This window comes from Siniperca chuatsi, linkage group LG17, assembly GCF_020085105.1.
Source record: "Siniperca chuatsi isolate FFG_IHB_CAS linkage group LG17, ASM2008510v1, whole genome shotgun sequence".
Lineage (NCBI taxonomy): Eukaryota > Metazoa > Chordata > Actinopteri > Centrarchiformes > Sinipercidae > Siniperca > Siniperca chuatsi.
In genome coordinates this window covers 171,613-187,500 of record NC_058058.1, presented here as the reverse complement: position 1 = coordinate 187,500, position 15,888 = coordinate 171,613, and the positions used below count along the sequence as shown (strand labels likewise).

At 48.3% G+C, this 15,888-nt stretch overlaps 1 protein-coding gene across 1 annotated transcript; it reads right to left on the bottom strand.

Moving 5' to 3' along the window:
* Positions 1 to 218: 218 nt before the first annotated feature.
* lrp12 (low density lipoprotein receptor-related protein 12) lies at positions 219 to 14,487 on the bottom strand. Its single transcript, XM_044171499.1, has 11 exons — positions 13,363 to 14,487; positions 12,053 to 12,109; positions 10,705 to 10,840; positions 9,752 to 9,954; positions 9,168 to 9,415; positions 7,809 to 7,958; positions 7,440 to 7,661; positions 7,061 to 7,327; positions 5,647 to 5,849; positions 5,425 to 5,557; positions 219 to 3,885 (listed from the first exon to the last, which is right to left on the bottom strand). Exons 1-11 carry the CDS (start codon positions 13,427 to 13,429, stop codon positions 2,941 to 2,943), a joined length of 2,631 nt encoding a protein of 876 aa, XP_044027434.1. The 5' UTR covers positions 13,430 to 14,487; the 3' UTR covers positions 219 to 2,940.
* Positions 14,488 to 15,888: the final 1,401 nt, after the last annotated feature.

Sequence of the window (15,888 nt, the reverse complement as noted above, 5' to 3'; positions counted from 1 at the left end):
TCCTTCTCAGTTCAGTCTCATCCAAACCAGTTTATCTGTTTATATATCTCATTAAGAAATTAAAAGGAGGGAAAAGAAACTACAAACTCACCAGCTGAAGCGTCCTTCAGAGGGTCCGCAGCCTCAGGTTGATTAACACTGCCAAATACTTTCTCTCTGGTTTCTTACATTATTATTATTATTATTATAATAATCTAAATAAAAGTGAAACAACAAACTGAAACGTGAACCTTTAATCTTTAGTGCAGTTTAACAGTTTTTAACTTTACAGATTCAAAGAAAAACTGACACCAAATAACTTGAATCATGCAGGTCAGAAAAACAGCTACACAACAACAAAAGAACACAATAATAATAATAATAATAATAACCACAGTTGTATTATTAATAATAATAATAATAACAATAAATATACACAGGCACACTCACACAAGGTCAGCTGAGATCTGAGTACCAAAAACTAAGATCATAAATACAGACGGGTCAGTTTGAATAGCTTCAGTCTGAGCAGGAGGAAGAGGAAGAGGAGGAGCAGGAGGAAGAGGAGGAGCAGGAGGAAGAGAAAATCAGTTTTCATGTTTTGTCACAAAATCAGAATTAACATGTTTATAATCCAGAAACGTCCGTTTGAACCTTCAGACCATCTGGTTCTGTTGGTTTTGGTTCTGAACCTGGTTCAGTTCTGAGTCCAGTCTGGATCTCTGAGTCCTTTATGTTGAATATGAAGTGTAAACAACTCGTGACCTTTGACCTTTCAAACACATGACAAGTCGTTTCAGCTCTTTTATATTTAGTTTTCTCTTTACAGATCCAGAACATTCTTGTAGAATCGTCAGATCTAGAACCTTTTCAGAGAACCGAACAGGTAGAACATTAAACACCAGGAGGGAACCAGACAGGAACCTGAACCACGTGCGGTGTTGAAGACTCTACAGAGACCGCTATGACGAGCCTGATGAGGGTCACATGACCTGGGGAGGTAGCCCAGCTAGCATTAGCATCAATTGTTAATCTGCTGTCTGAGGGATCAACTCAAGGGTTTGGTTTCAAGTTTTACAAAAGTATAAAACATTAGCGCTGCACAATTAATCCAAATATTATCGAAATCGCAACATGGCCAAGTGCGAATCACAGAAGCTGCAGGTTTTTCATAAAGGTGACAAAACAGCATAATAATGAAGTACCGTAGCGCTGCAGAGACGCCCCGGTCCCGATGTTTGGTACAGACCCAACAAATGTCACATGATTTTAAAGTTTTTTCAGTGTAAATGAAAATTGTGATGCAAAAATAATCATTCCACGAATCGTGAATCATATCGCATATCGTAATATCCGTCAAAATAATCACAATATGATTTTTTACCATATCGTGCAGCCCTATAAAAAATGATGACTGAAAATAACATTCGTGTTGTGCTTCATTTTCAATATCAATAAACCCGACTGCGATACAGGAAGTGTGAATAAATAAATAACGTCGACGTCTGACAAACACACCGCCGCCTGCTGCCTGCGACCGGCGACAGCTGAGGGCGTCAATAACCAGGAATAGGGTTCGTTTCATCCAGCCGAACTTCAAAAGAAATTCCATATAAATATAGGAAGTGTGGTGTAATGTGAAATTGTGTATATTGTAAATATACGTTGCAGGTAACAGGTGTATCTACTGATCATATCTGATGGTTAACACGGTCGAAAACGTTTTTTTTCCAGTTAGTGAATCTTTGAGTCGAGATTATTTTGTCACTAACTTGACAAGTCTGAACTCTGAAAAACTCCAAACATGGTGTACTCTGTACAGAGAACAGACTTTTGTTAGTTTTACGGTACGAGTAGCCTCACTAGGCTAGGCTACCAAAAAACTAGCCTGCTAGCAGCTATCTTTGGCTACCTCCATAGGTCACATGACCCTCGCCATTCTTTAACAGACTCAACAACCAGCACAAAGGGGCATTTAAACTGTTGCACCTGACCAAGAGTCCAACACGTCCCCGGTTCAGAGGCAGAGAAGGTTCCTGGATCAGTTTAATGTTGTCTTTAACAGACAACCACCAGTTTGTTCTGTCAGGACACAGTTTACTGTCGTACCAACGAGGAGGAAGTCAGTGTTCATGAAGTCGTACCAAGAAGGACGTCCGCCTGCAGGGAGGAGGGGAGTGTTTTAACGGACGGACCGGGGGAACAACAGGGGAGAGTTTTCATAGTTGTACCAACATCAGAATCTAATCAGTGACATCACTCCCCTCGGTCTCTGATTGGTCTGTTCATCTCAGACATCACTGAGAGCTAACCTTTAATCCAGCTAACATGCTAACACATGTTAGATTATCCCTAGTTGTAGTCCAGATGAAGTGTTAGCCTGTTGGCTAGTTGTAGTGTCAAGTGTTAGCATGCTTCTAGCTGTAGTCCAGTCTAATCTGTTAACATGTTAGCTATCTGTAGTCTAGTCTGAAGTGTTAGCTTGTTGGCTAGTTGTAGTCCATTGAGCAATGTTAGCATGTTGGCTAGCTGTCTGAAGTCTGAGGTGTTGGGTCAGGGTAGTATTAGTAGTGTTAGCCAGTCAATAAGCATGTCAGCTAACTGTTGGAGTAGGACCAGGGTCGTATTAACAGTATTCTCCATGTCATTTAGCATGTTAGCTAGCTGTAGGTGTTGGGTCAGGGTATCACTAATATTAACCTGTCAGTTAGCATGTTAGCTAGCTGTAGGTGTTGGGTCAGGGTATCATTAATATTAACCTGTCAGTTAGCATGTTAGCTAGCTGTAGGTGTGGGTAGGTATCACTAATATTAACCTGTCAGTTAGCATGTTAGCTAGCTGTAGGTGTTGGGTCAGGGTATCATTAATATTAACCTGTCAGTTAGCATGTTAGCTAGCTGTAGGTGTAGTGTTAGAAGTATCAGCCTGTCAGTTGGCATATTAGCCCGGCGGGTTAGCCTGTTAGCAGAGCAGCAGCAGCTCGTCGTCGCTGCTCTCCGTCTTGCCTGTGGCCTCCAGACAGGCGGCGGGGATCTGAGCCGTGTGGACCATTCCGCAGTGTTCACAGGGGCCATCCCGCCCTCCTCGACAACCGTTTCCACGGTGATTGCGAGAAGCGTAGCCTGTGGTGGAGGAGGGGTGTGGCTCCAGCAGCGGCTGTCGGACATCGCTGACCAATGATGAGGAGGAGGAGGAGTCGGAGACGGGGATCAGGAGCTCCACGTCTTCTTCCTCTTCTCTGCTTCCTTGTCGCTCGGCAGCCTCGGTCCCGCCTCCTCCTGTCTCCAGCTGGCGAAGTGGACTGTGATTGGTCCAGGTTTGGTCTTGCTGGGTCTGGCTGGTTCTGGTCAGGTTCCTGGCGAGGCGGTGCAGGTTCTGGGCCAGTCGCTGCAGGGCAGAGGTGGGCGGAGCCTGGAGCTCGGAGGCGTCACTGTGAAATTCAGGATCTGGACTGGCGGTTACTACGGTAACGGGTCGGGAGGGGGGCAGGGCCTCTCTAGGCGTGTCACGGCCTCGGTCACGGCCGGGCGCCGGGGTCACGGAGTTTGCGGACGTTGTCACAGATACCACGGCCTCCACGGCGGCGGAGGGTGGGGTTTTCTGGGGGAGGGGGGCGACAGGCCCGCCCACTGCGCCCACACCTCGCTCCCTCCCTCGTTCGCCCTCTGTGTCCGTGTCGTCCGAGTCCGGAGAGAGCAGGTCTGAACCAGAACTCCCAGTGCTCCCAGTGCCAGCGCTGTCCTCCAGATCAGCAGAGACCAGAGCCAAAGAACCCGACCGCCGCGACCGCGAGAAGGTGAAGAGACGGCGCCACAGGTTGCTATGACGACCGGAAGAGGGGAGTCTCAGGGAGGTGAAGCCGAGCTGAGAGCGAACAGCCAGACGGAGGTTTTCCAGGACAGACGCCTGAGGACAGAGAAGAGAATCAAAGCAGAGACGAGGTTTCTACTTCCATCAAGTTAAAGTTAGTTATTAAATCGTCTGTCGGATTTCTGTCTGTTCGTTCAGTTTGAACCGTCGCAGTTCGTACTGCTGCAGATCAAGATTAGGCTTCACTAATATTATCAGATTACACTACTTGTGGAATTAGATTCCAGTGGCAACCTTTTCCAATAACTCCAGAGCGTTGTAAAGGCCGATTATATATATATATATAAAAATAATCATTTCCAAAATTCACAACGTTTTTATCTTAAAAATCTTCTGCTTCAATCCATATTTGTTTGCGTTCAGCCTTTCAAAAACAACATTTTCACAGGGATTTTTTCTCTAGATGAGGCTGAAAACGTTCCTTTATCAGGCTACAGCTCACCGAGCGAGTCCGTCACACTGATCTTCTGCACTAGACTTCAGATTTTGAGTAAAAAAATAAATGCAAACACTTTACTTTGAAATGTTCTGATTTATTTTATTGCCATTTCTTGTCATAGAATCAGCTTGTCTTGCTATAAACCGAAGGGCGTGATTATTATTTCATCACTATTTCAGCCTGCTGCCTACATGTATTTATGCTGATGAAACTGACGAGTTATATTCATTAAAGATAGTCGATTTAATAAAAAAAGACTAACTCATTTAATCCGATGAACCACTTTATTCAAATTGAGGCTTTTGTTCAAGGATATAAAATATATGACAACAGACATTCGAAGCTTCATTCGAAAACCTCAACAGAAGTACAGCCCTACTGTTTTCACTCAGTTTATTTACAGGCTTTTGGCAGAGAAACTGGATTTAAATGAGCAGTGAGGTTTCTGACGTGAACTGAAAATCTGAAAAATATTATTTATATAATTTATTTATCTTTTGCACAGAAAATCACCTGGGATACAGGTGAGTTAATTAGCAGGAACATGCCAGTAAACTTTAACAGATATATCAAGGCAGCTGTGCATGCACGGAGTTACTTAATTTGCATATTTAGTTTGTGTGGTCGTTGCTAACGTCTTTGCTAGCTACAAGTTTGTTTTAGTGCCGTTTAGCAACGTTAATATTAAGGAAAGTAAGGCTAATCTTTAACAGGTGCTTCAAGACATTTAATGTGAGAAGGAAGGTAGTTAGCTTAGTCGAGAAGGTTCAGTTACCAATCCACCTTTAAATTAAAGGTGTGAAAGGCAACATGCATGTATCTATAATCACTCACGTTTCATTTCTACTTTCACCATCTGCGTCGCCAATTTCCTGTCTCCAAACTGTTCGTACGTATGGGTCAGACTTTACGTACAGGTGCGCACATTCTCCCATCAAGCTTGTTTTTATAGATCACAACTTTTGCACGGGAAGTGGCGTACATCTCTTTCAGGCCCCGTTTGTGCGTACGCAACGGTTATAAATGAGATCCCAGGTGAGTTCAGTCTGAAAATGTTCAGGTGAGTCGCTACCTGAGGGGACTGACTAACTGGACAGGGTTCTGATTAAGGCTGCAGACAGACAGTGTATCTGTACCTGGCTCCCAGAGCACACTGGGAAATCCTCCACTGGTGGGATCAGTCCCTGGGCGATCAGCTGACCATAAGAGGGCGGGGCTTCCCTCCTCAGCAGCTCCGCCTCCACTCTGGACAGCTGGGTTTCAAATGATCTGCAACAACCAATCACAAAGCTCGAATCACACAGCACAGACTGAGACAGTGTCATTTAAAAGAAACACAGGTTTCGCTCCGTCCTCACCTGCGTTCAAACATGCGCAGTGAGTAAAGTTTACAGGTGCAGCCGAGGGCGATGACCAATAGAAGGCCACAGATGAGGCTGCCGATGACGGCGGCGGTGATGACTCTGGTGGGAACGATGACGGGACAACTCTCCTCATCGCTACCGTCGCCGCAGTCGTCCTGAGCATCGCACACCCACGACTCAAACACACAGCGGTTATTCTGCAGGAAGGTCAGAGGTCAAAGAGATATAAATGGTCCATCGGTTATCTGAAGTCCAGATTTCAGTACAGAAGCTTCATTTATGAAACTGAACGTATAACATTTTCTAAAACTGTGCAAAAGTTATTTATCAAACGTGTGTACGCACATTAGCTCCTGTAGAGGGTCGAGCATGTCTTAATGCACTACATTTGATAGTCAGTAATCAATTCTGCTGACGTGGTCGACATACCCACATACGTGGTTCAGGTTCCTGTACTTTTTGTGTCTGTAATTTTGGAACAAGTTTATCTGTGATTACAGTTGTCTGCCTTTAGAGGTTTGTTCACTCGTCTATTCACGAGTGTTTCGTTCTCGTTCCCGTCATTGGTTTGCGTTCTCGTTCCCGTCATTGGTTTGCGTTCTCGTTCCGTCATTGGTTTTGCGTTCTCGTTCCGTCATTGGTTTGCGCTCGTTCCGTCATTGGTTTGCGTTCGTTCCGTCATTGGTTTGCGTTCTCGCATCTGCCCCTGGTTTTGCGTTCGTTCCTGTCATTGGTTTGCGCTCGTTCCCGTCATTGGTTTGCGTTCTCGTTCCCGTCATTGGTTTGCGTTCTCGTTCCCGTCATTGGTTTGCGTTCTCGTTCCCGTCATTGGTTTGCGTTCTCGTTCCCGTCATTGGTTTGCGTTCTCGCATCTGCCCCTGGTTTGCGTTCTCGTTCCCGTCATTGGTTTGCGTTCTCGTTCCCGTCATTGGTTTGTGTTCTCGTTCCTGTGCTTGGTTTGCGTTCTCGTTCCTGTGATTGGTTTGCGTTCTCGTTCCTGTGATTGGTTTGCGTTCTCGTTCCTGTGATTGGTTTGCGTTCTCGTTCCAGTGATTGGTTTGCGTTCTCGTTCCCGTCATTGGTTTGCGTTCTCGCATCTGCCCCTGGTTTGCGTTCTCGTTCCTGTGATTGGTTTGCGTTCTCGATCCTGTCATTGGTTTGCGTTCTTGAAATTAAATGACTAATAAAGTTCCATTACACAGAACAGTAGAGAACCATCCGCCTTGTTGTGGAATATATTTCATGGTCAGAGGTTCACAGGTGTTTTGATGTATGATGACATGAAGGTAATTTTCATTAGAAAACTCTCTCTGATCTCAAGTTGTAGTGGAAGTTTATTTTCTTAATATGATGTGTATTTTAAATTAAATATGAATTCTATGTTTTCGAGCAGACAGGTTTTTGGTACCTTGCAGTGGAAGTTTCCTGGCTGACAGAAGAAGCAGTTTTTCTCGTCAGAACCATTGGGGCAGCGGTTCTGGTAGTTGCAGCGGTCCGATCGAGGGTAACAGGCTCCGTTTCTGGAACAGGGGAACTCGTCCTCCTGACATGAAGAACAGTTCAGCTCGTCCCGACCGTTGGGACAGTGCCAGTACCCGTCACAGCGCTGCTGCTCGGTGTAACAGCCCCAGTTCCCCCCACAGGGAACCTCCCATGGCAGGCAGAACCCATCCACCTTAAGATCACAGACAGCCACAGAATCAAGTTAAAGAGAACCCGTCCACCTTAAAAACACAGAGACAGAATCACAGAAAAAGGTTTAATAGGTTAAATCAAATCTAACACACCTGGTAGGTGACGTTAAAACCTCTGGCAGCATTAATCTTGTCGGCGTAGAAGTGAACTCGGAGCTGACCAGACGATGAAACCACAGCGACCGGCGCTCTGGAGTCAAAGGCAGTTAGCACCCTGAGGAGACGGCGAGGGTTCTCCTCCAGGCCGTCGTAGACCTTCACGTAGTCGCCGTAACCCGTCCCATCGAGTTTAAAGTCTATAAACCTCAGGATGACCTGCAGTAAAAGGAAGGAGTGAGGGGAAGGAGGAGTATATTAAGACATTAGCTTTACTTCACTGGGAGTTCAGGGAGGAGCTGGTTCGAAAGCTTCAAGTCTCTGCCAGGTCAACTGTTTGTGGTGAGGATGGAGGTCAAATGTTACCTTCCTGTGGTCTCCGGTGTCGATCAGCCAGGTGCAGTTACTTCCTGGTGGGTAAAAGTCTGGGTAGTTTGGAGAGCTGAAAGAGCCGTAGAAGTTCCTCAACCATTCTCCGCAAGTGGGCACGTCACAGTCGATCTCATCACCGAGGTCCTGTGAAAAAAAAGAAAAGCATACACAAATATATCAAACATGTACATGTTGAAACTGTTACCAGCAGGGTTTAGCCCAGGCCATTTTCAGCAGGGAGAACTGCGGACCCGGACTGAAGATATCGTCGGACAGTGGAAAGAAACACTTTGAACACGATGGACACAGGCTCCGTAGAGAAGGCTGAGCTGGAAGACTCGTGGAAGACTTGTCCATTTCTCTAGTGGAGGTCACTTAAAAAGCTCTCACAGGTGTGGATGACATTCAGCCTGAGATGCTGAAGGCTCTGGACACTGTGGGGCTGTCTTGATGGACACACCTCTTCAATGTTTCATGGAGATCGGAGACAGTACCTGTGGACTGGCAGACCGGGATGGTGGTTCCCATTTAAAAAAAAAATGAGGGCCGGATAGCGAGCACCAACTATCAGGGTATCGCACGGGTCAGTCTCCCTGGGAAAGCTCACGTCAGGCTGCCGAAAGGAGACTCTGGCTGATTGCTGAACCTCAGATTCAGGAGGAGTGATGTGGATTCTGTCCTGGTCGTGGAACAGTCGACCAGCTGTTTACTCTTGCAGGGATACTGGAGGGGTCATGGGAGTTTGTCCATCCAGTCTTCATGTGTTTTGTGGACTTGGAGAAGGTTGTGATCCTCTGGGTGTCTTGTGGGGTTACTGCAGAAGTATTGGGTGCCGGAGCCGTTATTCCGAGCCACCCAGTCCTTGTATAACCGGAGTGAGACCGGTCTTCAGCTGTGGTCCTGGTCTCTGGGTAGTGACTGAAAGAAGGAGATGGTGGATCCAAGCAGCTGAAATGAGTTTCCTTGGCAGGGTTTCTGGGCTTAGCCTTCGAAATAGAGTGAGGAGCTCAGAGGAGAACCACTGCTCCTCAAGTTCGAGTTCTTTATTTGTCAGACGCACAACAATTACAGTGAAGCAGTCGTTCTTTGTGCTCAGGCTCCAACAACGCTCTTACAAAATGTATAAAAGAAAATCACAACATAGGAATAAAATATATATAAAATATTATAAAATAAAAAATACAAATGAAACTAAATATAATACTGTGGTAGACAGGTGTACAGCAGTGATAAAATGAACTGTAATGTAAACAGATTGTGCAGTAATGTAGTAGACTGAAATACGTACTTGACGCTGTAACCAGGTCATGTTTGGTGCTGGACTGGGTGAAAGTGACTGAACTGGTTTGTTACCTGACAGTCGATGCTGCCATCGCAACGCAGGCTGTGCGGCAGACAGGTGTAGATTCGGGTGTAGCGGGACAGGCAGGGGAACTGGTTCAGGCTGCAGGGCTGGAAGGAGAACGGCGAGTCCACACACAGCTCCTCGTCTGAATTGTCACCACACTCGTCCATGGAGTTACAGCGCCACCAGTCTGGGATACACTTCCCATTCGAGCAGTGGAACTGGTCCACATCACAGCTGGACGCCTCTGGCTTACCTACAACAACAGGGTATTATTGGTTATTGATTACTGCCAGCCATCTGGTAATGTGGCAACAATGCCCTAAAACTGGTCACGCATTTTGCTCTGGTGTCTTCCACTTCAGTCGCTTCAGGTTTCGTGGATCAGCAGAGAGGCTTTACATCAGCCATCCAGAATTACATCATTCTACCTCCGTCGTTCCCTCTTTAAACAACGACGTAACAGCCAACTCTGCTGATCACAGGCATGAGTAGACTGAGAACTCTGTGAATCAGCTTAGTAACCTGCACCACCACAGTACGGCTTTACAAACTTACAGGCCTACAAGTCCTGTAAGTCCTACATCCTCACCAGTGATGTAGGACAGTCTGAAGCCTTTCCCCGTCAGACTGTCATCAGAGTGGAAGTGTATCCAGACGTGGTCCTGGGAGGAGATGTAGGGTGGCGGCAGGGAAGAACCACACACCCGCAGCCCATCCAGGCTCCTGTAGCTGCTGATGGACATCCAGTCCGAGGAGCAACGATGGGAACCCTGGAGGTCAAAGTCCTGGAAACTACAGGACGGGGGGAGCGGAAATTATTTAAGCCCAAAGGAATGTACTGTTAAAAACTTTTTCAACACTGACAGTGACCCCGCTGACTGGTTCTGAACCGTTACCTCCCCGCTGACTGGTTCTGAACCCCGTTACCTCCCCGCTGACTGGTTCTGAACCCCGTTACCTCGCTGCTGACTGGTTCTGAACCCCGTTACCTCTCCGCTGACTGGTTCTGAACCGTTACCTCCCCGCTGACTGGTTCTGAACCCCGTTACCTCTCCGCTGACTGGTTCTGAACCGTTACCTCTCCGCTGACTGGTTCTGAACCCCGTTACCTCTCCGCTGACTGGTTCTGAACCGTTACCTCTCTGCTGACTGGTTCTGAACCGTTAATGACTGGTTCTGAACCGTTAATGACTGGTTCTGAACCGTTACCTCGCTGCTGACTGGTTCTGAAAGTTATTCTTTGATCAGATTCTGAACTAAATTAGGAAACTCTCTTCAATCATGAAAAACATAAATTAACACTAATGCAGCAGTTAAATAAAATAAAAATGGATTCTGAAATGATACCGGTCCTATTTATGTCTTTTTATTAAAAGTCTGTTTTTGGGAAAGCGACTTTTCTCCGTCCACGTGTTGGATGTGTTCCCTTTGCAGAGCGTCAAGATAAACATTTATGATGAATATTTTCATATTTATTCAGACTGATCACCATGTTTGTTCTCAGAACAACGTCCTGTAACCGTGGAAACAGCCGTGTGTTACCTGATGGTGATGGTGTCTCCAGGTCGGGCTCTGATGTTCCAGCTGCAGTTCAGTCTGGCCGGATACTGAAAGGGCCAACCGGGGCTGGTAATCACACCGCTGGACGCCCGCAGGAGCTCCGCCACCTCGCCACAGTCTGGACAGACAGACAGGCAGGGGGAGGGAGGAGGGAGGGAGGGAGGGAGACAGACAGACAGGCAGGCAGGGAGGGAGGAGACAGGCAGACAGGAGGGAGGGAGACAGGCAGACAGGGAGGAGGAGGAGAGGGAGACAGGCAGAGGGAGGGAGGGGAGGGAGGACAGACAGACAGACAGACAGGCAGACAGACAGGGGAGGGAGGGAGGGAGGAGGCAGGCAGGCAGGGAGGGAGGGAGACAGGCAGACAGGGGAGGGAGGGAGGAGGAGACAGGCAGAGACAGACAGAGGGAGACAGACAGAAAGATAGACAGGCAGAGAGGGGAGGGAGGAGGGAGACAGACAGACAGATAGACAGGCAGAGAGGGAGGGAGGGAGAGGAGCAGGCAGGCAGGGAGGAGGGAGACAGACAGAAAGATAGACAGACAGAGAGAGGGAGGGAGGGGGAGACAGGCAGGCAGGAGGGAGGGAGACAGGCAGACAGGGAGGGAGGGAGGGACAGACAGGCAGAGAGGGAGGAGAGGGAGACAGGCAGAGGAGGGAGGGAGGGAGACAGGCAGACAGGGAGGAAGGGAGACAGGCAGGCAGGGAGGGAGGGAGGAGACAGACAGGCAGAGAGGAGGGAGGGAGACAGACAGGCAGGCAGGGAGGGAGGGACAGAGACAGACAGACAGACAGACAGAGGAGGGGAGACAGGCAGGCAGGGAGACAGGCAGACAGACAGACAGGGAGACAGGAGGAGACAGGCAGAGAGGGAGGAGGAGAGGGAGGGGAGACAGACAGGGAGACAGACAGGGAGGAAGGGAGACAGACAGGGAGACAGACAGGGAGGAAGGGAGACAGGCAGGCAGGGAGACAGGCAGACAGGCAGAGAGGGAGGGAGACAGACAGAAAGATAGACAGACAGAGAGGGAGGGAGACAGGCAGAGAGAGGAGGGAGGGAGACAGACAGACAGGGGGGGAGGGAGACAGACAGGCAGGCAGGGGAGGAGGGAGACAGACAGACAGGCAGGGAGACAGAGGGAGGGAGGGAGGAGACAGGCAGACAGACAGACAGACAGACAGACAGGGAGGGAGGGAGGGAGACAGACAGACAGACAGAGAGGGAGGGAGACAGGCAGGCAGACAGACAGGCTGTTAGATACACACTGCAGATGTTGAGCTCGTCGTGACGGTTGTGTTTGCTGTGACATCATCGGGGTTGTGACCTCACCGTTGGAAATCCCTGACACGTAGACGTTGTCGTTGCTCTGAGACGCAGCGATGCATCCTGGGAAACACACAGACACAGTTAACAGGAAGCTGCTAACGTTAGCATTGCTGCTCAGACTGAAACTAACCGGACGTTTCTCTGTGAGGAAGACGGTCGTCTTCATCGACACCTTCATCAAATAAACAACTCAACGAGTCTTTACTGAAATACGATATTAGTCTGTTTAGCTTCAGGGAAAGAAAATGTTTGAACTGTCATCAGTAACTTCAGCTTAATACCAAGATGTGTTAGGATGTGTCTGATCGATCAGCCGCATCACACGTTCACATCGCAGTAATTAATCACAGCAGCTCGTCTCCGCGGCCTGACTCGCTTCAGGCCGGCCACAACATCCCCGCACCCAAGAAAAGACGCCATTTTCGTTTAACTTATATAATCAGCGTCTCAACAAGCTGTAACCGTGGTAATTTAAGCTATAATGACAACCGTCACTGCAACAATTAGTCAATCAACAAAATATTAATCCGCAGCGATTTGATTTTTCAAGCAGAAATCCAAAACGTTTGATGTTAAAGCTTCTCAGGTGAGCGGTTTTACTGCCTTTTATTGGGTTTCTTTATTATAAACCGAAAGTCTTTGGGTTTTGGACCGTTGGCTGGACAGAACAAGACATCTGAAGACGTAAACAATCGCTACGCGATTAATCAATAAAATAATCAGCCGATTAATCGATAATGAAGCCGTAGACAGATTGTCTCAGCTAAAGCTAATTAGCTTTAACGAACAAGAGGAAGACATGTTGGCTGGTTAACATGCTCAAACATTATCAGACTCAAATTGTATTTACTGCACCTGAGACAGAAAGCTCAGGAAGGAAACGCAGAAACAACCCCACCCCCTCCCTTCAGGCGCCCTCCGAAGCCCCTCCCCAAAACACCTGTTCATGCAGAGTGCAGGTGCACAGGTGAGGCTCATTACAGGCCTGCCACAGCCACAGGCACCCGACGTTTGGCATTTCTTCCAGATCATTTGATTTATTGATGGCTGTCGGGATATAAAGACTTTCAACAAATAAAAGCTGCTTCTGAAACGCACGACCCACCCCAGCTTTAACCCTAATATACATTACAGGTGCATTATTTAAATCAGAACGACGACTGAACTGTTGCCCTGGCTTTAAAACGACAAGATGATCTTGTTCTTTTTGTATATTTAGAACCATTTCAGCCTGCTAACATCATGGTAGTCTGGATTAGTTCAGACATCAGGGTCCAGGTTTGTAACAGCTGATCCTGAGTCAGTGAACTCACCTGACAGTATGAGCAGGTAGACGGCACATGCTGAGCGGCTCTGCCTGCAGCCTGATCTGAGGGCCATAATACCCACGTTGTCTCCGCCAGCTGGGTTACTTTGATGATGATGATGATGATGATGATGATGATGAGTCCAAGGTCACTAAACAGCTGGAGGAGCTGCCAGCTGCATGTCAGCCACAAATCAAACAAAACACTGAAATCTGCCCGGAAACAGCTGACAGGTCCCACAAATAAACTCCTCAAGCTCTGCAGACAAAGACTGACCTCAGCTCTGTGGTGCTGAATTATCTGTTAGCTTAGCATCTGCTACAATCACAAACATTAAAATATTATAAATAAATGGGCTGTTGAATCTGTGTCTACTCTAATCGACCTGCTAACTAAGCTAACAGTCAGAGCTAACCTGCTCTCACATCATAAACCGTCTCCTCCTGATGAAACAAAGGCATCCGACTACCGTTAGCTCCAGCTAACAGCTAACGTTAGCTATGACTCGCTGTAAGCTTAAAGAACTGAATCATTAACGGACATTTCACCCCAGTAACGAGCTCTGCTGTCTGAACACAGCGATACATAACGGAAACAACCTGGGATCTGTGTTAAAATAAGACCACACAGCTAACAGGTTAGCTAACTACAACAGCTGCTAACTGGACAACATAAAGAGAAGCTGGCTCTCAGCTGAACAGCTTTCTATAGACCAGAAGCTAACAGCTAACCGGCTAAGGAGGCTAACATTAATAACACTGGCCAGTTAGCTGGGACATGCTAACGGAGCTAAGCGCCTAGCTAGCCCGTCCTCCTCTACAACGAGGACATAAAACTCGGAGCGGGACAGCTAACCCGGGTTAATCAGAGCTAACCCGAGCTAACTAACTCAACCAGGTGAGAGGTTAGCAGCGCGAGCGTCGCTCCGTGTGTCGGTCTGAAGGCATCTTCACAGTTTGTGTTAGCTGTTAGCTGCTAGCTGCTAATGTCGAGCGGAACAACAACAGTCCGCAGGCGTCAGCGACCAGAGAGAACGCGCGCGCGCGCGCGCGTGTGTGTGTGCGTAAGCTCCGCCCCTCCGCGAGTGACGTAATGAATCCTTGCTTTGTCTCGTGCCTGCTCCTGTTTTGTTTTGAAGTTTGTTTACAACGAAACTGTCACGTTAGAACAATAAAGATTTGACCAGTTTGAATATAAAAAAGCCTTTGAGCTTCATGACAAACATTATACTTCAAACGTCACGTACATAAACCTACATTTTCTAAATCCCTCCAAACTTTAATATTTCTTTGGCTGAATTCAGTTTTTACACTTTAACCCTTAATATTATATAATTATATAATTATATTATCTGTTTCTGCTATATTATATTTATATTTGTTTGCTTAAGGTATTTCTTTAGAAACTCATCTTTTCACACGTTATAATCTTGACTACATAACGTCTTGAATATCAGTATATGTTCATATCGTTTCAATAAAAAAGGTCTTGCCTCCTGATGTAGTTACAATATAATCAGATACAATATAATCAATTACAATATAATCAGACACAATATAATCAATTACAACATAATCAATTACAATATAATCACCTACAATATAATCAATTACAATATAATCAGACAACAGAACTCTGAAATCATCTTTTCTTATTTAAACTCTGTCCAGCTGTGCTACTGTTCGGAAACAACAGCACCCTGACCCCCGACCCTGACCCCGACCCCCTGACCCCCCTGACCCACCCTGACCCTCCCGACCCTGACCCACCCTGACCCTCCCGACCCTGACCCCGACCCCCCTGACCCTCCCTGACCCTCCCTGACCCCCGACCCTGACCCCCTGACCCTGACCCCCTGACCCTCCCTGCCCCCCCTGACCCTGACCCTGACCCCCTGACCCTGACCCCCCTGACCCTGACCCCCCTGACCCCCGACCCCCCCTGACCCCTGACCCTTCTGACCCTGACCCCCGACCCGATCCTGACCCACCCTGACCCCTGACCCTGACCCTGACCCCCCTGACCCTTCTGACCCTGACCCCGATCCTGACCCTCCCTGACCCCCGACCCTGACCCTGACCCCTGACCCTTCTGACCCTGGCCCGATCCTGACCCACCCTGACCCCTCCCGACCCTGACCCTGACCCCTGCCCCCCTGACCCTGACCCCCGACCCCCTGACCCTGACCCTCCCGACCCTGCCCCCACCCTGACCCTGACCCCCTGACCCACCCTGACCCTCCCTGACCCTGACCCCGACCCTGACCCTGACCCCCCTGACCCTTCTGACCCTGACCCCGACCCCGATCCTGACCCACCCCCCCCCGACCCTGACCCCGACCCTGACCCTGACCCCTGACCCTCCTGACCCTGACCCCCCGACCCCGACCCCTGACCCCCCCCCGACCCTGACCCCCGACCTGACCCACCCTGACCCCCCGACCCTGACCCCCCGACCCGACCCCTGACCCTCCCTGACCCCCCGACCCTGACCCACCCCGACCCCCGACCCTGACCCTCCCGACCCTGACCC

Excerpts from the sequence above, each read along its gene's own strand:
- lrp12 (XM_044171499.1), bottom strand. The coding sequence starts at position 13,429 with ATGGCCCTCAGATCAGGCTGCAGGCAGAGCCGCTCAGCATGTGCCGTC. Across the intron at positions 10,841-12,052 it reads CGTGTCAGGGATTTCCAACG|ACTGTGGCGAGGTGGCGGAG; the intron begins GTGAGGTCACAA and ends CTGTCTGTCCAG. Across the intron at positions 7,328-7,439 it reads GTTTTAACGTCACCTACCAG|GTGGATGGGTTCTGCCTGCC; the intron begins GTGTGTTAGATT and ends TGTGATCTTAAG.